The sequence below is a fragment of the Myodes glareolus genome, chromosome 17 (assembly GCF_982192425.1).
Source record: "Myodes glareolus chromosome 17, mMyoGla1.1, whole genome shotgun sequence".
Taxonomy (NCBI): domain Eukaryota; kingdom Metazoa; phylum Chordata; class Mammalia; order Rodentia; family Cricetidae; genus Myodes; species Myodes glareolus.
The window spans coordinates 47,709,041-47,733,073 of NC_142042.1; the positions used below are offsets into that span (position 1 = coordinate 47,709,041).

Here is a 24,033-nt window from a genome sequence, read left to right on the forward strand (position 1 = left end):
GGAGTTTCTCCGCCCTCCGCCGGCCGGCCGCCCGCTTCCGCGCCGAGTGCGCTGCAGGCCGCGGCCGCTAGGGGGCGCCTCGGGCCCGGAGGCGGCGGCGGCGACCGTTCTTCCAGCGGGCGCTTCTCCCTGCTCGCAATCAGACGGGCGGCGGCGGCAGCGAACGGGCGCCCACTCCCCGGGCGACCTGCAAGGCGAGCGCTCCGGGCGGGCGGCCGGGGTCCGCGCTGCAGCCGCCGGTGCGTTCCGGTCCGGGCTGCCGCCGCCCCAGGCGGCCCCGGCTCCCGCCGGCTCGCGGCGCCCCCCGGCCGCGCCCCCCACGCGCTGCTCGCGGCCCCGGCCATGGGGCTGGGCGGATCCGAGGCTCGGCCGAGCTGAGGCGGCGGCGCCCGTCTGCTCAGCCCGCTCGCCGGCGCCTAGCTCTCAAGATGATGAAGAAAAAGAAGTTTAAGTTTAAGGTGGACTTCGAGCTGGAGGAGCTCTCCTCGGTGCCCTTCGTCAACGGGGTCCTCTTCTGCAAGATGCGGCTGCTGGACGGCGGCAGCTTCACCGCCGAGTCCTCCAGGTAACGGGTCTCTCGAGCTGCTCTCCCGCGCTCGCACGCTCGCCCGCCGGCACGGGCTTGTTGCACGGCCAGCATCCATCCCTTTGCTTGCTTGGCCCCTTTGCTCTGCCGAGCTGCCAGCCCAGTGAGCTCATCGTCCTCCGGGGACGAACCTGAGCTCAGTCGGGGCATCGAGTGCTTCTCAGTGGGTTGGTCTGGTTGGCCTTGACCCAGGCGCTCCTGACTCCAGGTGGCCCCTGATGTCTGCTTTCCTGCCAGTTCTCCAGGAATGGGAGCGATGGAGACACAGGGGGAGAGGATGCTTCTGGTTTCTCTGAAGTCATTCTCATATTTGCAAAAATACAAGCTAGAACTTAAAGCTTTAAGAAGCAAAAATGACCCAAAAGGTTCCAGTTCCAAGAGCGCCCACTCGGAACTGTCTGTGGTTGACATTAATTCCTATGACTGTACTGTGACTTAGGGCAGTCAGGCCAGGAGAGGGCTTGGGATACGCCTGGTCGGGCTTGTCTTGACTCAAGTGTTCCTGGCAGACGAGGCTGTAGTCTTTGGCTTGCCTAAGAGCTCTGTGTCCATTTGATGCGCTGATATTCTCAGTTACCCATCTTCTAGTGTCGTGGGTGCGTTTCAAAGTGCGGGACTTAGAAATAAGAGAGCCCAGTCGGGCGGTGGTGGTGCACACTTTTAGTCCCAGCACTCAAGAGGCAGAGGCAGGCGGATCTCTGTAAGTTCGAGGCCAGCTTGGTCTACAAGAGCTAGTTCCAGGACAGACTCCAAAGCTACAAAGAAACCCTGTCTCGAAAAACAAACAAATAAACAAAGAATTAAGAGAGCCCAGACCCTGTCCTCATTTTGAAATGAGCCCCTAGCACTGTGGGAGAAACCTTCAGCGGTGACAGAATGCGGCCATGTGTGGCAGGATTCCTTGAGTAAATTAAAGGCGGTTCACAGATTTATCCTTAGGTATTTCTTTCTACAAGAAGACAGAAAATTGGAAGAAGTTTTGGAATGAATTTTTAAGCTCTCAAAAGTCAAGGAGAAGGGCTAATCGCCAATGCATATTCCCTCTATATATACTTAATTTTTACACTAAAAATATTCTTTTCATCTGCCATCCCATTAATAATGTAAAGGAAATAATGTCAATGGATTGTGGGACGGAAGCCAGAAAGTTGCCCTCTGTGGCACTAATGAAACCTATGGAAGCCAGAAAACGCCTGATTGCTTAATGAACAGATGTGTGAGACGCTACTGATCCTCAAAATTACAAAAAAAAATAATCCACCGAGGTTAATTTTTAATATTCAACTGTAATGACAAATTTGTGGGCATTCAGCTAAATGATTATATTACAGCCATTTTAACACTCCTGTCAAGAGAACAATGAACTGTGTAAAAACATATATGTGTGTGTCTATACATGTGTGTGTGTGTGTGTGTGAGAGAGAGAGAGAGAGAGAGAGAGAGAGAGAGAGAGAGAGAGAAAAGCCTAAGTCAATCCTGAATGTCATGTGGGGGTCAAGTGACAGCCTTACCCTGAGGCCTCAAAGTTTTCCTTCAGGGTTCTTATCCCCCTTCCCCCAGCCTGGAGCCGCTGGGCTTAGGCTTCTGGCCCAGTGCTGACACCTGGTGGTCAGAACGTGGTCTTCACCCTTCTTTCTGTTCTACCTCCCTCTCTGCCTGGAGTGTTGATTTGGCTTTGGCATGCTTCTTCTCACAAGTCAGTTAGTCATCAAAAGCAGACTTTTTTCCCCCCATTTTCCCAGTAAACAAGTTCACTGGATCTTTTAAACATGCTTTCTTATTTACTACCCTAAACAGGGCGATGAAATGGACGGTCTTATTTTCTAAGTAAATGAATTGAGACTTGGGAAGCATACCTTCCCAAGACCCCCTCCTGTCTGATCAGGTGATGCCAAGATGCTGGTCCAGGTCTAGACTTCAAACATTAGGATGCCAGACAAAGTGATAAGCTGGGTGCTGTTGAAGAATTTCTGAAGGCAGCTTCCTAATAATTTAAGATGCAAGGATTATAACTGGATTTATCCTCAGCTGGGGGGATGGGGAGGGAAGCCAAGTAGCCTGGTGTTAAACAGCCTCTTCCCCCAGCTAAAATCTGGCTTTGCCAAGAGAAAACTTCATGGGCTTACTTGGGTGTTCTCAAGTAAAAACTGGAAAGCTGAGATAGTCAGTGATTTGGGGATTTCTTGAGGACTGCCTAGGACAGTGTCCCTGAAACGCTATGGTCCTTCGGCATTCAGTGATGAAGAAGTTGTTTACTTAGATGTTCACCAATTCCTTTATCCTGGGTACCAAAGCATCGGCTTAGGAATGATTCCATGAGCTAGCTATATGGGTGCAGAACCCAAGGTAGAGGCAGGAGGCAAGCCTGGACTTCATGAGACAGCCTTAAAACACAGATGCACACATAAGCTTGAGCATGCACAGACAGACAGGTGCACACACACAAACACACACACACACACACACGCTTGCGCGTGCACAAACACACACATACACTCATCAATTAAGAAAAAATATACCTTCGTCTCCAGGGAGAAATAGAAAACCTGAACTATCCAAATGATGTGGCCCCTAAATTCCACGTGCCCGTCTAGACCATCCATCTCCAAATGCTAGATTTTAGTTTAAAAAATCATTCCAGGGGACCTTTGTGAATCAGAAACGATTGGCACTAACATCGCTCCCTTAGCAATATGAAATGACTGCTATGTAGAAGAATTAAAGCCGGCTCAAGACCGCCACCTGGAAAGGCCTGCCGACCAGCTTATCTTTGATTAGTGGCGTGATCTTCTTGCCTGGATGATGCGCATGGCTTACTGCGCTTAGTCTGTTTGCACAAACCGTGTGGTTCATGCTAAAAGCCTTCTGAGAGCCTGGAGTTTTAGTCCGACTAAACAGGGGTCAGTCACCTAAGCCACCAGTTACATTACAGTCCTCATTACACCTCACGGGTGTCCCTGTTAGACGGGACATGGTCTTAGAGACCCTGTACAAAAATCATATCTGTAGTGTTGGAGAAGAGTCTTTTTCTTTTTTAAAGATTTATTTTGTATACCATGTTCTACTGCATGCGTGCCTGCCAGAAGAGGGCATCAGATCCCTCTCTACAGATGGGTGTGAGCCACCGTGTGGTTGCTGGGAACTGAACTCAGGACCTCTGGAATAGCAGTCAAAACTCTTAACCTCTGAGCCAGCCCTGGAGAAGAGTCTTAGTGGATGCACAAAAGGTTACATAGCGCACGCGCGCGCACACACACACACACACACACACACACACAACTTGGCTTTGCTCAAAAACTAAACGTGCAAGCAATTCATCTCATGGCTCACCAGATATCACTTGAGCACATAGCAGATTTCTAGCTCTCTGTCTAGGGATGTGAACAGCAAAGCAAACACAAGGGTCCATGAGGGAATTACCTTCAATTAACGAATTAGATCATAGCTGTTTGCTGGCTGGACAGTAGGAGACATGGCTTTTACTGCTTCATCGGTGGCTCAGAGGCGATGTGAGTTTCGAGAAGAAGAAGGCTTGTATTCCCGGCTCCGATGTTTGCTGCAAGCTGCTTTAGTATTTCGGCTGAACGTGCCGAGAGGGCGAGTTTGCACCAAGGAGAAAGTGGGGTGGGGGGACAGCTCGAGCAAGCCATTAATAGAGCTGGTGCCACATCAACCGAATGGCAGAGAGCTCGTATGAGCAGAAGCAGAAGATAATATTAGAAAGGGGCTCTGAATAACATTATAGGGTCTGATTTCCCTGCTCAAAGGATAGGATTCAATCCAGGATTCTTGAACTGCCCTGTAATGTGATTAAAGTGGAATTTAAGCTGGCCGGCAGCCTGCTCCTGTCTGGATTCAAGTGGCAATAGATAGATTAGAGACAGGGGGACAAGTGGGAGACTGTGAGAACAGCCTGGGTCTGGTGAGGACCTGAACGCAGGCTTTCCTTGTTGGTCACTGGTAGTTGGGTGGTGATGCAGTGGCTGATGCCTTGAGCCATTGACAGAAGTAGGGAGGTTGAGGAAATGCCCTGTGGTTTGGGTCAAGGGGCATTGTACATAGCTGTAGAAGAACAATTCTCACCCTGTGGGTCTTGACCACCACCGATCGCATTTCAGATAGCCTGCATATCAGGTGTTTACATTTTGATTCATAACAGTAGCAGAATTACAGTTATAAAGTAGCAGTGAGATAATTGTATGGTGTGGAGGGGGTCCCCTCATGAGGGTGGCAGCTAGGAAGGTTGAGAACCACTGCTGTAGAAGATATGAAGAGTTGAGTTGTTTGCTTACTATATAACATTTAAGATGACAATGGGCCTTCCAACTGATCAAAGACACAGTTGTTTTGCTATGTGAATTTTTTCTATTCTTGGCCTCTTGGAGCCATACTACCCTGCTTATATTCCTATTCTAATTCCCATACACTGCTTTGTTTGTTTGTAGATGATTACTGAAAATTAATTTTAGAAGGATCTAGACTCTTCTCTGAAGGTTTAATCAGTAAAAAGAAGCAATATGAAGATCTTTATTTTGTATCAGTGATACTAAAAATGGCTAAGGCAAGCGGTTAGGTCTCACCACAGTCAGCAAAATATTTGAAAATACAATGCACTGTTGTAACGGTCCACTCAACCGAAGCCAAGGGGCTGCCTAATAAATTATTTTTGAAGACCTTTCAGAAAAACAGAACATTGTATTATTTGAATCTTTCCAGGCCACTCCTTAGGAAAGCATGTAAATCACTTTTAAAACTTACGAGGTTGTGAGGACATGTTTAATTCTGGCCTATTTGAACAGAGGAACGATAGGAAGCAAATCTCCCTACATAGCTATGATCTCCCAGTTTCCCTTGTCTCCACATGTGTGCATGTGTGTTACATGTGTTTGTGTTGGTAACTACAGAAGTTGGCCAAGCTTCACATGAGCTTGTGGAAAAAAACCCATGTGAATTCAGGGAGTGTCCGGGAAGCTAGCGAGCACATCTGCGGATTGGATCTCTGACTCTGTAAACAGGCTAAAGGGATTTCTTTTTTCTTTTTGCCAGAGAACATCTTTGTTTTCAAGCTTTTAATTGCCTGCACATTGTGTCCTTCTTTTTCGTTAATTTTTGCCTTATGGAAAAAGTAAAGATGTTTTCATATTGGAAAACTTAGAGAAGCAAAAATAGCAAATATTGAGCTCAAATAAACCATGCAAAGCTTACCACCATTGTTAATATTTTGGTATATACCATCATTGATCCTTACATGTGCACACACACACAACACACTACCCCCCATACCGGTCACTGATATTTATTAATTTATAGGCAGGGTCTCACCATACAACACTGACTGGCCTGGAACTCATATGTAGACCAGGCTGGCCTCCAGCTCGCAAAGATGCCTCTGCCTCCCAAATGCTGTGTTTAAAGGCCTGTACCACCAGGCCTGGCCACTGATCTTTTTGAACCAAAATAAGATCTTGCTGTACCTAATATATTTTTAGTTACTCTTTCAATAGTCAAATATTCAACTACAAAATATTTCAAATAGCTACATATTATCCTATTATATTAATTCCAATGATTGAACTAAACCCCTCTGAAGGGGAGCACATCAGATGGGGGGAAACGCCAATCAAATAATCTCACACTAGGTCCAAATAGGGTATAATAAGGGGTTCTTTATTAAAGGGGAACTCACAGATCACAATGACGAACAGGAATGGAATCCAACATCCAGGTGTAGGGAGCAGGGAGTGAGAGAGTGAGTGGGCAGTCCTGCAGGCTTCTTGGTTCCCAAGGCCAACCTGGTCCAGCCTCTCAAAGGCATTGGCTGAAGGAGGTTCCCCATCACCTCCTCCTTTTGTCTAAACAAGAGAGTTCCAAATCCAATACAAAACTGTATATAATAAGAACAGATAGCACGTATAAAAATTAGAATTACTACCAGCATAAACAGTATTAAGCAAGAAACATATGCTAAATATTTTAATAACTATTTTATCCCAAAGAGTCTAAATCTTGTATCAGAAATGGCTTGGCTAAGTCATAAGAGGAAAGTAACTACAACTGTCTAGTCTTTAACCCCATCGAAGGCCTGAGAAGGGAGATAATATTACTTGAGTAAGCAGGAAGTGCAACCAAACAACTTCCAAAATGTGCAACAAATGATAGAAACAACTGGCTACCTGGGCAATCACCCAAATTCTCATTTGCAATATTGGAGCAGCCAACTTTGACTAAGGCCTAGAGTAACTGACAGACCATTTTGAGAGGCAAGAAATTTTTTCAAAACCTTCGTACCCTGTCTTGGCAAGGTTTGGCACTCTTTTCTCTTTTATCTTGCTTGACCAGTCCTGACACCATGCACTTTGTCAGTGGTCAAGGCATGGGCTGTTCCTTGCCCAAAGGCCGGTTTTTCCAAGAAGAAAACAAGCTCCAAGTGGAGTGTCTTCAGTGCTCAACATTCTCTCAGAAATAGATTGGTGCTGCAGGATCAATTGTGTCTCACGTCAACAGAACCCTAAATTATTTAAATGCCATATTCTACAGCTCTTTGAAGTGGTTGAAGATTATCTTTCTATGCAGAATACAATCTTTATATATCTAAAGAACCTAATTAGTCTAACTATAAGTATTGACAAACATGGATGACTATAGACCTATAATACTTAATACCTATATAGCTAAAAGACTAAGACTTCATATCAGTTTCCTGGCCAGCGGGATACGAACAGGGGTCCCTGATAAACCTAGTGGAGAGGAATGAAAGGAGACAAGAGACACGAGAAATGACGGCAAGACAGGATTTCTGATCATTTATTATTTCCTCAGAAGCTGTTATATAGCAAAAGGGCAAAGTGGGAGAAGGAAAAGGCATCAGGGGGAAGGGAAGGGTGTCAGGAAGCTCAGGTCTGCTGGAATTCAGGTCCAGAGACATCCCCAGCTGATAGGTAAATACTGAGGGTCTGTGATTATTGACTAACAAAGGAAAATGCTAATGAGTTCCCAGAGCCTGGTTCCTGCAGGTCTCTGCTAGGAGATAAGATGCCAGGTTGATTTCCTAGACCCTGCAGAGGGGAAAGGTAAATATTTTTCTTAACCTGTAAGCTTAAGATGGCTGTAACAAAATGCAGATCTCAAAATACAGGTCTTTGCTTCCGGCATATCAGAATATTAAACAATTTTAAACAACTGTACAGCAAATGAGGACAATGTCCTCAAAATGTAAACAGGGTATAAGTATCTTGATCAGAGGTAGAAATGTATACTGTAATATAATAAATATATCCTAAAATTGTATCGATATACAAAATCTTTTAAACAGAGGTAGAAATATTCATGAATACAGTCTGACAAAATAACTTTGCATAGGTGGATAAATATTATAAATAGAAATAGTATATTCAATATAACAAATATAATTTGAATTTGTATCAATATACAGGAATGTATTCCAATGTAATTTGTCTGTAAATATAACTCACAAGCATTCACTCTATTACTCATTATTATTATTAGTGTGAGTAAGCTCACACTAATCTACCTATTGTCTTAATTTAAATAAAGATAATATTCTTAGCACCCTTTGACATGGATTGAATTTTGTCTGTCAAATTAGTGTTATTTTTAACGATATTAACTTTTTAGCTAGTTGTTTATTATTAGTCTGTAAAGACTGTATCATTTTTAAAGGTGCCTCATTTTTGGCTCTGTTATTAAACCATTTTTCAAGGATATAATATGAAAAAAACTAATTTTTAAAATTAAATAAATGGATGTATAAGGAAAATCACATAAACCTTGTAGAATACCATCCATAGCATAAATAAAATTATTATTAATTTTTGGATGATAATATTGTCAGTTATTATATAACTTTTAAATTTATCAATTTACTTACTGTCCTTAGGCAGTTTTAGAGAATTGGTGCAGGTGTCATAATCTTTACTGGCCAGCAGGTGTTGTGGTTGCAGCCACGTGGCGGAGGAGCCATACAAGCAGCCCGTGCACTTGTCTGCTTAGATATTGACAAATATGTTTTGTTTAACAAATTAAGAGTAGTTATTAAGGATAATTAAAGCAGTTTTGTACATGGAGAGGGTTGCAGTGGCGTGCTGCACGTGGCACGGTCTGGGTTCCAGTCGGAGAGGCAGAGGCAGAAAGCATGCCAGCTGCAATTTGGGAGCGTGGTGGGGATGCTGGTGAGCATGGACTCGGCCCCACATTGGGCACTAGATGAAAGGAAAATGCGTCAAATGTGGGGGGAATGCAAATCAAATAATCCCACACTAGCTCCAAATAGGGTATAATAGGTGTTCTTTATTAAAGAAAAACTCAAGGATCACAGCAAAAAATAAAAACAATACAACATCCAGGTATAACAAGCAGGAAGCCAGAGAGCAAGTGGGCAGTCCTGCGGGCTTTTTGGTACCCAAGGCCACGCCCAACTGGTCCAGCTTCTCAAAGACCATTGGCTAAAGGAGGTTCCCCATCACCCCTCTGAAATAATTATCTTCTATCCTTTTTATTAATAATTTTATAAACTATAGTAAGCATCTTTGTAACCAACATAGCACTCATCTGCTATTATTTCAGACTGATATATAGAAAATGGAGTTATTGAATTTCACAAGAACTTTGGGGGTGCGGGCGTTCAAGACAGGGTTTTCCTGTGTATCTTTGGAGCCTATCCTGGAACTGGCTCTGAACACCAGGCTGGCCTTGAACTCACAGAGATCCGCCTGCCTCTACCTCTCAAGTGCTGGTATTAAGGGCATGTGCCACCACCTGGTGAATGTCACAAGATTTTAACGTTTTTGACTTATATTACCGACCTTCCTTTCTTTGCATTAAGTGATTTTTAAGGTAAGAAAGCTTAGCAAATATAAAAAAAATAACATTCATTGTTTGGTTTGGTTTTTTTGTTTTGCTTTGTTGTTTTTTGTTGTTTTGAGAGAGAGGGTCTCACTATGTAGTCCTGGCTGGCCTGGAACTCCCTGTGTAGACCAGGCTGGCCTGAAAATCACAGAGATCTAAATCTGCCTGCCTCTGCCTCCCAAGTATTGGGATTAAAGGTGTGTGCCACCAAGCATTGTTAATATTATGTTTTGCTTTCAAACTCCACTGAGTTCTTTTTTTTTTCCCCCCCACACTGAGATCACAAAGTGTCTTAGTAAGGGTTTCAATTTCTGTGAAGAAACACTATGACCATGGCAACTCTTATATAGGAAACATTTAATAGGTGGCTTATCTTTTCAGAGGTTTAATGCATTATCATCTTGGTAGGACATGTCAGCATGCAGGCAGACATGGTGCTAGAGAAGTAGCTGAACGTCCTATATCTTGTAAGCAACAGGAAGTGAACTGAGACACCAGGCAGTTTCTTGAGTATATATGAGACCTCAGAGCCTGCTTCCACAGTGACACACTTCCTCCAACAAGACCACACCTCCTAATAGTGCCACTTCCACTGCCTGGCCCCCAAAGGCTTGTAGACATGTCATAATGCAAAAATACATTCAGTCCAACTTCAAAGTCCTTATAGTCTATCATAGTCTCAACAATGTTTTGTAGTCCAGAGCTCAAAGTCTCTTCTGAGATTCATGCAACCGCTTGTCTGTAATCTCCTGTAAAATCAAAATCAAAGCTCAAATCACATACCTCCAACATATAATGCCACAGGATATACATTACAGTTCCAAGATGTAGGTAACAGTATAGTGAGGAAATACTGGACCAAAGCAAGACCGAAAACCAGCTGGGCAACTCCAAACTCTGCATCTCCATGTCTGATGTCAAAACTCTCTTCAGATCTCCAAATCCTTTCAGCTTTGTTGACTGCAACACATTTCTTTCTCTTGGGCTGGTTTCACTCCCTGTTAGCAGCTTTCCTCAGCAGGTATCCCATGATTCTGGCATCTCTAACGTCTTGGGGTCCCCAAGGCAATCCAGGCTTCAACTTCATAGCTTCACACAATGACCTCTGTAAGTCTCCATTTGGGGACACCCTGGACACAGTCTAGCTTCAGCGGCTTTCCTTAGTCACTCCTTGACTCTAAAGCCAAAACCACATGGCTGGAGCTGCCAAGTTCTGCTTGCTGGAACATATCCCTCTCATTCAATTACATCGTCACCAATTTTCTGTCCTTGAGTATTAGTCCACTGCTCAAGTTTGGCTGTCCTTGAACTTGCTCTGTAGGACAAGCTGACCCCAAACTCAGGGCGCTGCCAGCCTCTGCCTTCTGGGTGCTGGAATTAAAGGTGTGCACCACCACACCCAGCTCTAAACTTTTCTTTAATTCCTTTTTACCAATGGGAAACCTAGCTGGAGGGGATCTTGCACCTCTCCCTTTATTCCATTTCTTAATCCATTTATCTCCTTGAATATAGGATTTAGCTCCATTTCACTTCCTAGTGCTCCTTTTTTCCTTGCTCAGCTTATTCCTTTTCTGTATAAACCTTTGTAAGCACGAACAGTAACAACCACGAAACAGTCTAGACGTGACTGTTTTGAGATTTCCACTGCCAACAGAATTGATCCAACTCACTTCAGCCTCAGGCAAACTCTTCAGACAAAGGCAAAAAGCAACCACTTTTCTTCACCAAAATATCATAGGAATAATCTCTAGGCAAGACACTAAAATTCTTCTCTTCTGAAACCTCTTGAGCTAGCCTCCCACAGTTCAGACTATTCTCAGCACCATTGTCTTCAGTGCTCCTATTAATATGGCCTATTAAGCAGTGATTGGAGCATTCTACCGCTTTCTTAACCTGAAGTACAAACGTCTCAATTCCTCCAAACTAAAACCTGGGCAGGCCTATCACAGCAATACCCCACTCCTGGTACCAGCTTCTGTCTTAGTTGGAGTTTCTATTGCTAAAGAAACACCATGACCACAGAAACTCTTTTAAGGAAAACATTTAATGGGGTGGCTTACATTTTCAGAGGTCTAGTCCATTATCATCATGGTGGGACATGTCAGTGTGGAGGTAGACATGGTACTTGGGAAGTAGTTGAGAGTCCTATATTTGCAGGCAACAGGAAGTGAACTAAGACACTAGGTGGTATCTTGAGCGTATATGAGACCTCAAAGCTGACCTGGATAGTGACACACTTCCTCCAACAAGACCACACCTACTCCAAGAAGGCCATACCTCCTAATAGTGCCACTCCGTTTGAGGGCCGTTTTCTTTCAAAGTAACCAAAAGTAACCAATATTTTTAAATGCTGTCTGACTGCAGATTGGAGACTCTTTATGCCCTGAACCTAACAGTCCCTTTTCTGAGTATGTATCCCAATGTAATGAAAGCAATATGCTGAAAAGATACCTGTACTTAGTAGCCGAAACAGGGAAACAACATTAAGTGTCTGCAAACAGGTACCTAGATAAAAGAAATGTGACATATTCAATTTATTCCATCTTCCAAAACAATAAAATTCTGTCACCATGACAAGGCAGATGAGCCTGAAGGACATTATGCTCAGTTAGAAAAGGCAAGTGCAGAAAAACAAACACTGCTGACCTCATGTCTGTGTGGACTCTAAAAAGGGTGAGGTGATCATCAGTTGAGGCAGCCCACTCTACACAGCAAGCCCCTGTCTCAAAACACATCCTGTTCACTTTAGGGCATTGGCTACCAGATAGAGATCCAGAGAAGATATTGGATTCTGAGGATCGGGAATATTGCTAATAACCGAAGGCTTGGATTAGTCTTAAAAATCTTCAAAAACTAAAATGGTGAATGTGTGTCTATTTTACCCCCTTGTTTCTGTTTTTTGTTTTTTTTTTTTTTGTTTTTTGTTTTGCAAAAGCACTTGAACAGAGATGGGAAGCCTGTGCTCCTCTTGGCTTAAGATATGTCAGGTGCTGTAATACAGATTTTTGAAAATAAGTGTCTTATACAAAACAGGTTTCTCTCTGACATGAAGTCCGGGATACTTTTATGGTTCTGCCCTGTCAACCTGTCAGGGACCTGAACTCATTTTATATTGCTGCTCTCAGAGTATTTTCACATCCCTGGAGACTATGGCTCACCCTGCATCCCAATCCCAGTCCGGGGAGAAGAGGAAATGGGGAGAGGACATTCAGTTCACAGTTCATAGACCTGATCATCAACATGTCTGACTGCAAAGAAGCCTGGGAAATGGCATCTTTGCTGGGTATCACTGTACCTAGTAATAAATAACTTAAGCAAAATAAATAAATAGGAAGACAGATATCAAGGGATGAGAAATTTTCAACATCTATAAAAAATGCAACAGAGAAAAAAGCTAACAGTTAAATGGCCTTATCCATTTGTCAAGATTGGTGTTTTTATCTTTTAAGATTTATTTATTTCTTAATATGTATTTATTTTATTTTGTGTATATGAGTGCTTTGCTTGCATGTATATATGTACACTGTGTATACGCATTGTATCTGCAGAGATCGAAAAAAAAAGAGAGAGAGCATCAGAGCCCCCTAAAACTGGCATTACAGACAATGTAAGCCACCACGTGGTCACTGGGTCCTCTGGAACAGCAGCGACTGCTCCCAATCATTGAGCTCTCTCTCCAACATTGATGTATGTTAAATTCTGTGTCTGTCTGAGTGTGGGTAGCTCATGAGTACAGGTGCCCATGGGGGTCGAAGGTGTCAGATATCCTGACGCTGGAGTTTACAGGCAGCTGTGAGCCAGCGCGTGTGGGTGCTGGGATTCAAGCTCAGGTCCTCTGGGTCAGCAGTCACACTCCTAATCACAGAGCCATCTCTTCAGCCCGGGAACGAGAGTCTTTATTAAAGAGGATCGGCAGATCCCGTGATCCCTAAGAGCTGGGCAACTCCAAGCGTCTGTAGCTGAGCTTTTGATTCTGTTTCCCACTACTCTTCTTCCTAAGCCACCCTTCCACACGGTTGTAGTAGTCAGATACGCATGCGTCTCCGTGTGCTTTTTCTTCCCCCACGTCCTCGCTTCCGTTTCGCACGATCAAAACCCCAACCGTCCTTTCCGGTTTAGGTCTAGGCTTCTCCGATTTATACTCTCGCCTGTCTCAACCCGTAGTCCTCGGCTCATTTCTCTCTGCTGGTTCCTGTATGAACTCCGCCTTGAACATGCGAAGCTTCCCTCGCTAAGGCACTCTGAGTTTTTTTTCTGTACCAGCCATTGTGTAGTATTTGATCCTTTCATTGCCTTTTTGAGAAAATGACACACAGGGTCAAATTGGCACTAATAAAAAGAAATATAGGAGCGAGTCGTGTAGTTGTATGATGTTATGCTCTTCGGACTCTTCTGGGGCACCCACTGCCCAGCTCCCAAATGAATCACACATGGAGTCTTAGTTATTAACATCCGGTTTTAGCTTGGCTTGTTTCTTAACTTTTCTTAACTTACATTACCCTGTCTACCCTTTGGCCTCTGTGTTTTCCAGTTCTCTTACTTCTGTAAATCTTACTCTTACTCCGTGGAATGCTGTGGTGGCTGGGTAGCTGGCCCCTGATGTCCTCCTCCTTCTCGGACTGCTACTCTGAACCCCTTCTCCAGTTTTCTCCTTCTGTACATTCTCTCTGCCTGCCAGCAGCCACTGTCCTTTCTCCTGCCTCGCTATTGGCCGTTCAGATCTTTATTGGACCATCTGGTGTCTTAGACAGGCAAAGTATGACAGCTTCACAGAGTTAAACAAATGCAACAATAAACAAAAGTAACACACCTTAACACAATATTCCCAGCAAAGTAGGAAGGAGGAAGTATTTACTGACTTTTTCTCTCGAGGTTGGGGAAAGAGAAATTTTCAAGGAAAATTTCCTGGAAGAAAAATCCTCAGCAAAGTTTTTACCTTTTCTTTGTTTTTCTTCCTTTTTGGTTCTCCTCTTCCCGCCCACTCCGGGACAGTCTTAGATAGCCCAGGCTGTCCTTGAACCTGCTGTGTAGCCAGGGGATGACCTTGAACTTTTGATCCTGTTACCTCAGCCTGTCCACATTGGGGTTACAGGTGCCCACCACCAGGCCTTGTTATTAAAGTTTTTTTTTTTCTTGAAGTCCAGCTTCTGTCCCACGTGTCACTGCTGCCACGCGAGAAGTCACCGTATCAAGGGGCATAGACTTGAGCCTGCTCTGCAGGGAACCAGGAGCAGAGGGAATGACTTATGCAGAGTGGGAGCTGAAATGGAAAAGGCGGCTTGTCTGAAGAAGCACCTTCGTTTTCCAGCAGCATTCTAGGAAGGAAGCAGGCACCGCATGCCTCTCGCTGTTAAACCCGGTTTGAAAAAAAGACTTTGAGCTTGCAAGTGGCAAGGGAGATAGGAACAAGCTGACTCTTAAGCCGAGGAAGATGGGGAGGAGGGGGTTAAGCATCACCACGCTGTAGATGCACCGTGCCAATAGTGCCGTCCAGCAGCTGCCACCTTTCAGTCTGCTCATGAGTGAGGTGAAGAGGTTGGGGATGTGAGAGCTTCTCTAACCCAGGAGGGGAGGGGTTAAATGGCAGAATGGACACCAAGAAAGAGAAAGGATGGGCAGAAGAGGTGATGTGAACTTCACTGTCTTTTCTGTGGCTTGTATGGGTGAAAGGTATAGGCAGAGCTGTGGGCCCTAATATTCCCAGAGGAACATGAAATGCTGCAGGGTGGCCCACCTCAGGCCCACAAACATGCAAGGCAGTTCCTCTAGATCCCTCTGGATGTGCAAGCAATGTCACATAAGCCTAAAAGGTCTTGCCTCCTTATGTTATCTGAGCTTCTTTCCTGGTCTCACCAGCAGAAGGCTTTTTTTTGATTTGTTTTGTTTTTTGAGACAGGGTTTCTCTGTAACTTTGGGGCCTGTCCCAGAATTAGCTCTTGTAGACCAGGCTGGCCTCGAACTCACAGAGATCCGCCTGCCTCTGCCTCTCAAGTGTTAGGATTAAAGGCATACACCACCAATGCCCAGAGAGATCTCTTTTTTTTTATTTTTTAGAAAACCTATCTTTTTTCATTTCACATACCAATCCCAGTTCCCACTCCCTCCCTCCTCCTGTGCTCCCTCCTTCTTTCCCCCACCCCACCCCCAGCCGCTCCTCAGAGAACTTCCCAGGGGGAGTCAACAAAGTGCCGCACACCAGCAGAAGGTCTTTTAACTCTTTTCAGAGGAAGGAAAATGCTTCCTCCGGTCCCTTGCCACCTCCCCCTGCCTCTCACTCTCCCCACGCCTACTCCCTGCTTCTCTGCTATGTGCAATGCCGGTCCAGACTTTGTAGAAAAAGAAATAATCTCTACGCTCTGTCTCAAGCCTGTAGTGTGAGTTCTGTCCCAGCATGTGACCGAAACTGACTCACATCAGTCTTTACGCCATGTTTCCTCGTTTGTACTCTAACCGAAGCTCTGGCAATTACCGACTTCTTGAAACTTGGCTGGTTTGGGCCTCCATGAAACCTCATCTCCATTTTTACCTCTCAGTTCTTAGATTTCCCTCCTGAATTCTCTGAGGGTCTTCCTTAGGGCCATTTCACTAGGAGATTTCATTTTTAGAGCATACGAGTAGAAAGAACACAGTTCCTGTGTCCCTCCCCGACCCCCCCCCCAACCCCCTGCCCCTCCCCCTCCCTCCCTCACACAACTTCCCCACTGTCAGCGCCCCAGCACAACGTTACATTTGTACTGAGAACCAGGAGTCTGCATTGACACGCCTTATCATCCCAGGTTTGTGATCGATCGGAGTTCACATGGATGTTGCATGTTTATAACAGACGATGACATGTACCCATTTGGTAATCTACAGAGTCACTTCCCTGCTTTAATCCTTCTACTTCAATCACTGACATGTCTACTTTCTTCCTAAGTTTGCGGTTTCAAGCACGTACCTAACTGGATGCACAGTATATGGCCCTATCTTAATTACGGTTTCTGTTGCTGCCATGAAACACCATGACCAAAAAGCAGCTTGGGGAGGAAAGGGTTTAAGAGACTCACACTTTCACATTGCTGTTCATCGCTGACAGAAGTCAGGACAGGGACTCAAACAGGGCAGGGTCCTGGAGCAGGAGCTGATGCAGAGCCCATGGAGGGGTGCTGCTTACTGGCTTGCTCACATGACGTGCTCAGCCTGCTTTCTCATAGAACCCAGGACCACCAGCCCAGGGATGGCACCACTCACCATGAGCTCAGCCCTCCCCCGTTGATCGCTAATTGAGAAAATGCCTTACAGCTGGATCTCATGACGGTATTTCCTCAACTGACGGTATTTCCTCAACTGACACTCCGTCCGCTGGTGGCTCTAGTGCGTGTCGGGTGGACACAGAACCAGCCAGTGCAAGCCTTTACAGCTATTTTCACTTGGTGCATGTCAAGTCTCTTCACGTCGTCCTAGATCCATAACTTCACAGTTCTCTCCATTAAAATCATTTTTTTAAAGATTTCTTCTTTTTTGTTTTGTTTTTACACACTTGGATGAAGAAGTTTTTACTCTAACAATCTTCCCAGTAGAAAACAGAAAAGCAGCCTCCAGTCGCTCAGCTCAGGGCCTGGGGTCCCCCTTGCACGCGTGCTAAAGTCGAGGGGTGTACTTCCCCGCTTTGATCAGCACATCCTGTTGCCTCTTGATGTCACCCAAGCATGTCCTCACTTTTTTAGTCTCCCAGAAAATGAGCAGACAGCACAGACATTTGTCATGTGGCCTCTGGTCTCCACAGTACCCAGCATCCTCTGCTGTTCCTTCCAGAACACAGTACCCTCATCCCAACTGGTACCCTACACAGGCAGGCAGATTCCCACCCACAGTCCATAGTTTGCCTGCAGATTCAAAATCGGTGGAGTCCACCCTTCAGATTTGTACATGTGTAATGATATCCACTACAGTCATGTGGGTTTTCATTTCCTATATCCTTCCAGGATCTTTAGCTTATTGAATTTGTGAATTGTTTGTTCAGTTTTATTTAGTTTTCTTAGACTGTGATATATAGTCCCAAATTTCCAGTGTAGGGTCTTTCCCTAAATTGTTCTGGATTTTTTTCCTATTGCATTTGTGTGTCCTATGTATCTATGTCATTCTTTCTACAAAGTATGGAAGTGGTGCTAGGTGGAATTATAGTTACAGAAAAATGAATTCATTTTCTGAATGAATTTGACAGTTTTTAGATTGTACATGTAAGTGATGTACAGTATTTTCCTTTCTTGTTGATATTTTCACTTAGTGTGGTATCTTATCCTCCAGGCCACATTACGAATGGGTAAATTTCCTTTTTACAAATAAATATTTAGAGAGAGAGAATATGTGTGTCTGTGACATTTTCTTTATTCCTTCGTTTGTCAGTGGACAGTTAGGTTGTTTCTAAATCTTGGTTATGGTGAATAATGCTGAAACAGACATGGGATTGCAGGTGTCTCTTTAAAATACTGATTTCAAGTCATTGTGAGCGCACTTGCCCATAATCCCAGCACTTGGAAACCCGAAACAGGAAAATTATGAGTTCCAAATTCATCCTGGGCTACACAGCAAGAACCTAATTTCAAAAACCAAAGCAAAACTAACCAACCAAACAAAAGAACCCTGATTCCATCTGCTTTGGATACGTACCCAAAGACCTGTATGGTTGCCGGATCATGTCATGGGTCTGCTATGAATTTTTTGAGGAAACTCCATACTCTTTTTTTCATAATGACTTTACCAAAACCGCATACCAGAGTTCTCTTTTTCCTACATCCTTATCAGCATTTGTTATATTTTAACTATTTAGTAACAGTCACTTTAGTTAGTGTGGGTGTCTTCTCATTTGGGTTTATGTGCATAGTTCTTGATATTAAGGGTAAGCGCCTCTTCATAAACTTGTTAGCCAATTGTACAAACATTTCTGAGAAATGATTGTTCAAGTCTTTGGCCCACTTTTAATCAAGATGCTTTTTTATGTTGTTATTGAGTTGTGAATTCTTTATGTGTTTTGGATGTTATAAACAGGCATGGTTTATAAATTTTCTTCCATTTCATATAGGGGCTACATTTTCCCATAGGTGTGTGTATGTGCTGTGTGGACATGTGTATACATTTTCACATGTGTGTAAATACATGTGTGCCTTCATCAGGGTATCAGTCGCTGAATGCAACTCTTTTCTTATATGAAGCTGTAGAGGCTTTTTGTAATTTTTATAGCAGACTTGAAATAAGCAAGAAATCAGCTAGCATGTATTTGAGTACCTACCAAATGCCATGGAATGCTGCATTTTCTCCTTAGAACGATCCAGGGCAATAAAGAATTATCTGCTGACATCTTTGTCTGCATTCACTCTCCTTCTTTACTTCATGATGGGAGGTGGTCCCTTCAGTCCAGGGCCAGTCCCTTATGGTCTGAGCGCTGCTGTTTGTGACATTCCTAGGGATCAGCTCTCAGCACCATCACTCGGTTCCACCCAAACAGTCAGTGTAGTCCCTACACTCTTTTTCCCAATGGGTACTGAAGCGTGATTGACTTTGCTGCCCGTCTATGTGAGCTCCTCCCTCTTGTCATGTCCTCAGTTGGCTGCAACCCCAAATCTCCCCACTCTCCCTCCATTCCTAGCAGATTTGAAATGAATTCCCCAGAGTAATCGACTTTGCCACCAAAGCCTCAGTCGCCAGCGTTATGGGTGACTGTTTTCTGCACACTCTCTCTCTCATTGACCTCTCTGCCACATCTGACTCTGCCGAGCAGAGCTTCTTGAAGCTGTTTCCCGTTGCCTTTGCGGGGCTCTAGTCCCCTTTCTCCTCCTGCAGACACTCCTTGGCCTCTCTGGCCTCTCTCCTGCTCTGATATCAGTGGCCATTGCAGGCTGGCCTCTCCCCTTCCTCCTTTGCCACTCTCCCCAGAGGGCCTCATCCTTTCCCCGTGGTGAAGACTCACGTTCAGGTTTCCAGTCCTTTCTCTTGAGCTGTCTCTATGCACCTTTCTGCCTCCTCAGCATTTCTAAGAGAGAGACTCTAGGACTGGGTGGGCATCTCCGCCCTGCCACACCCGCTAGTGAAATGAATCGGTGAATGAGTAAAAAAAGCCAGCCCTCCTCCTGTTCCGGTTTTCCTGCTGCTGTTACTGCCAGGCATTCCCTCAAGCCAGAGGTGCTGCAGGAGCTATTTGGAACAATGTGTAATAATGTCTTTGGCTTCCCATGGGGTGTAGGTACCATGGAGAAAGCACTGTAAAAATGAGCATTTGGAGAAGGCGCCAGAGTGGCAGCTGGCAGGTAGCTAAGGAGGGGTTTGAACCCAGAGAGACCAGCTGTGGGGTGAGTGGCTAGCCTCCACGCTGTCCTACCTGGCCAATGGCTGACATTCCTCCGAAACTGATGGCTTCCTGTCACTGCTGCTGAAAGGAGTAACATGTCTTGACTAACCAGGACGTGGAGTAACTAAACATGTGCCTAGAGTACACATTTGCCGGTTACCAGAGAAGGATGGTGGCGTTGATGTAATGCTTAGTCACAAAGGTTGGCTCCATCCCCTTCCATCCAGTTTATGTTTGAGTTTTCAGCAATGTTCTAGATTTCCTTTGATTCTTTGAAGCATAAACAATGGCCATAGCAACTTTATCTTCTGAGTCCTCCGCTTATTTCGTGTTCGTCTCAGCGGCTTTATCATGCTATCTGGGAAACGTTTGGCTTCCCTCAGTGTCAACACAGACCACATTCCTTTTCTTTCCTTCCAAGTCTGTGCATGACCAGCAGTCCAAAGCGCGGAGGAAGTGAATGACTCACCTAACCGAAAGCGGTTACTAATGTGACTTTTGTCTCCGTTGCCAAGTGGTTTGCGTGGGTTTCCATGGTAACCCGTCAGTATAACAGATGCCACAAACTAACTTTGCCGCTCTCTGATTTGTTTAGTTTGGACATCGTTTTCCCAGGGTCTGTGTGTACACTGGAAAGAGTAACACAGAAAAGTCTGAGTGATTGCCTTAGGAACACAAATACACTTTGAGGGGGTTTTGTTTTGTTTTGTTTTTCTTGAGGGGGTGTTTTGGGTTTTGTTTATTTGTTTGTTTTTTGAGACAGGGTCTCTGTAGCCCAGGCTGGCCTCTCCCAAAATCAGTTTAGTTTTTTTTTGTTTTGGGTTTTGTTTTCCTTGCCTTGGTTTCTGGAATACTGGGAACACAGGCAGGTGTGAGCCTCAGGTAGAGATCTGAGGGGAGCAGATTTAAGCAGGGACCCTTAAGGAGGCTCTGAAAATAATTCGGGGAAATGATGTTGAGAGTGTGAGTTAGGATAACGATGCTAGATGCAGGAAAGGGACTGAATTCTGAATAGTTAGGAAGCAATGGGCAGGGATTGATAGTTTGTACCATAAAAATCAATTTGGATTCTTTTCAGCTTAGTGAAGTTGGGCAGTTTCTCTCAGTTCGTTGACTAGGGAAATGGACTTGTGTGACGATGTATAAAATGTGTAAGGTCTGGTATATTGAAAGCACTCGGTGGCTGCTGTCACTATGGTCATGGACGGGTCATCAGCAGGTGGAGGTGGAAACTGCAGAAGTGTGTCCTTCCTCTGGAAGAAGATCTAATGTACTCTTTGTCAAAACCCATTCCTTCTACGCTGCAATCCCTGCCCATATATAGCCTAGTTTTTCCCAAGTCCGCCAGACTGATTGTTGGCTTCCCACCCTCTGGATAAACTAGGTGAATATGAAGGGCTTCCCACTTGATTATCGCTGGAGCACAGCAGGTACAGGCAGAATTCACTTGGTGTCTTTAATTTTGTTACTCAGGCCAAAGCTACCCTCTCTGCAAGTGATAGCCTAGAAGCTTTGATAATGAAATCATCATAACGATGCCACACGGAGCGGGTGTTCTAAACTCGACGTTTAAAAACCTACTGTGTGTCTCAGACGAGTTTAGTTGGGGGAATTACTGATATTTTACAAGTAAAGAAAAGGCAACGAAACATAAACCCAGATTTGGGGGCCTTGCGGTCCTCATGTTTTGTTTTTATTTCTGACATAATTCCTAGAATTTTTAGCTCAGTAACATTTTAAGGTGCAGCTGTAATGTGGCTCGAAAGGTCCATGTGGCAAATGCTTGCTCCCAGCAAGGCACTGTTAGGAGGTCATGGAACCTTTAAGAGGTGGAGCCAAATGGGGGTGCACTTTGGGTCATCAGACCACGCTCTGCTCCCGCTCCCCGAGGGATTATGTAACTCTGGCCCGTTCCCTCCCTTTGCTTTCTTGCTGTGAAGGGTGAGGCTTTGCCTCAACCACAGGCTCTGCTCTCACCCACCAGGCTGCCAGGGGCCCACCCAGTGCGGCAGAGCCATCAGTCCTGGACTGAGACCCCAAGGCACTGAACCAAGGGAAACCTCTGTGCTTTGTACATTGATCTAGCTCAGGAATTGATTAGAGTGACAGAAAGCTGACCAAAATGAGATTATTTGATTTTCATATATTAGACAATAAAGAGCTTTCCACTGAGTGAATATTTAAAACAATCAGAAAATTATGGCTTTCAGTGTTAAATACTTTTTTTAAAGATGGTCTTGTAGTGTAGCCCAGATTGGAGTCACACTGTCTTCCTCCCCCTCAGTCCCCTCAGTATTGAGATTACAGGTGTGGGTCACCGTTCTGACTCTCCCATATGTAACTCTGTTCCCTTTTGATGCTCTTCGGTACTTAGCAATATTTTTAATTTTCCAGTGTATATTTTTACAAAGGTTTACATGTATGTAGTTTCAGGTCTAAGTGCCAAGCACTTTGGAAAACTGTGGTCCCCAACAACTACCCATTTCTGATCTATCTGACATGGAAACAGCTGGGAGGGTGACTATATCATCCTTTCTCCACGCTCCTCCTTCCTGGTTGTGCAGTCCATGAAGGCTGGCCTCCCTGAAGGCTGGCCTCTGGGCTCTGAGAAAAGTAGACTCCAGACAAATGGAAGGCCATGCCCAAGAGTTTTGTTTTAGAGGCCTGTGGTCTTGTTGTTGTTTTAAATACCATGTTCGTCCTGTGTAGTAGATGTGGCTTCTTTTTATTATTACCTGTACTTGCGTGCGTGCGTGTGAGAGTGGATGTCAAAGGACAGCTGTGAGAGCTGAGCCATTATCCAGCCTAGAAGTTTCCATTTGAAAACTTCCCTTCTTCCAGCACCGGCTCTGTTTGGTTGGGTTGTGCTTTCTCTGTTTTTCCTGGTCAGAGCTTCTCCTACCGTGTCAGCTGAGCTGGTGGAAGCCCTGTGCAGGTGGAAGGTGCTTGGCATCTTGGGTTTTGCCTACAGTTTGAGATGACTTTGATCATTTTGGGGGAGTGTCCATCTCATTAGTTTTCTTCATGAATTCATGCCTGTTTCCACCATTGGTGGAGCCGGCTAGAGAAGAAGTGTCAACGCCAATTCATCTTCCGCTCCTCCTGTCAGTATACTGCCTGCCAGTGAGACCTGCCCTGGGGTCAAGCAGGCCAGAGCATCATCTGCTCTCCGTCAGGAAAACAGAGCTGAGCTTCCTGCAGGAATCGGGTCTAACTGCATATAAGACAGCTTTCAATCAACCTATCCACCTTTGGTCCTTCCTTTGCTTTATCTCAGAACCAATTTAGAATTCCACCCTTGGCTTTCTTCATTAACAGCACCAGGTTCAGATTTCTTTGGTTGCTAAAGTAGTTACCAGTTGTCTGTCCCTGGATGCTGTTTTTGTCTTCCTATGAGATGATGCCTTGGAGGAAAAAAAAAAAAACAAAAAAACAAAACAAAACAAAAAAAAACTTGGTAAATTTGGGGGAGAAAGTAAAACTATCTTTAGTGAAAAGTTTATATTTTCTAAGGACAGTAAACTAGTGTGTCTTTAAAAAGCATTGTTCTTCAGATAGTGATGGCACACACCTTTAATGCTAGCACTAGGCAGATCTCCAAGTTTGAGGCCAGCTTGGTCTACAGAGCAAGTTCCAAGACAGGTAGAGCTATACAGAGAAACCCTGTCTTGAAACCCCCCCCCAAAAAAAATGTTCTTGTTCTTGTTAGCTGACCCTACCCCAGTGGCGTTGGCGACAGGAACAATCTCAGACCTTGAGGTCTTTTCCTGAAGGTTCTGGACCGTCAGTGTATCTGCACGCCTTTTCTGGAAGCTCCAGGCACATGACTGTTGCCTTCAAGTCTTGGCATCCAGTGGTGCTGGGAGGAAAACAATGATTACAAATTCTTTCATTATTAATTTGAGTTTTTATTATTTCCATGATCTTTCTGGGCGTTTTAAAAGTTGTTTATCTATAAACCCAGTGATCTCAGGGCACAGCCTTTCCTTCACAGAGGCAGCTACGAGTTGGCATGCTGTGGCATTCACCCCATTTCTCCCTTCCTCCAACCTTTATCTCCTTCTTATCTCACCTGTCAGTCTCTCTTGCTCCAGAGAAGTCACCGTACTGTGTCCTTCCTTAAGAAAATCACCCTCAGTGTACCTGTGCTCGCGGGGACCATCACAGAAGAGGAGATGGGAGGAGTGTGAGATTGTAAGCCGGAGGTCAGGAAGGACAGGACAGAAACAGTGTTTTCTGGTCTGGCAGGACTGTTGCA

The 24,033-nt window shown here is 44.7% G+C and overlaps 1 protein-coding gene across 3 annotated transcripts in view; it reads left to right on the top strand.

Annotated features, from left to right (window-relative positions):
- Nucleotides 1–428: 428 nt before the first annotated feature.
- The window catches only part of Eeig2 (EEIG family member 2), a 60,610-nt gene continuing 37,005 nt past the window's right edge, over nucleotides 429–24,033 (top strand). For all 3 annotated transcript variants that reach the window (XM_048443538.3, XM_048443537.3, XM_085677810.2), the window contains exon 1: nucleotides 429–565. Coding sequence is in view for 2 of the 3 variants with exons in the window: in XM_048443537.3 (XP_048299494.3) it covers nucleotides 429–565 (137 nt within the window). In the remaining variant the exon portion in view is untranslated. The remainder of the gene's footprint in view (nucleotides 566–24,033) is intronic.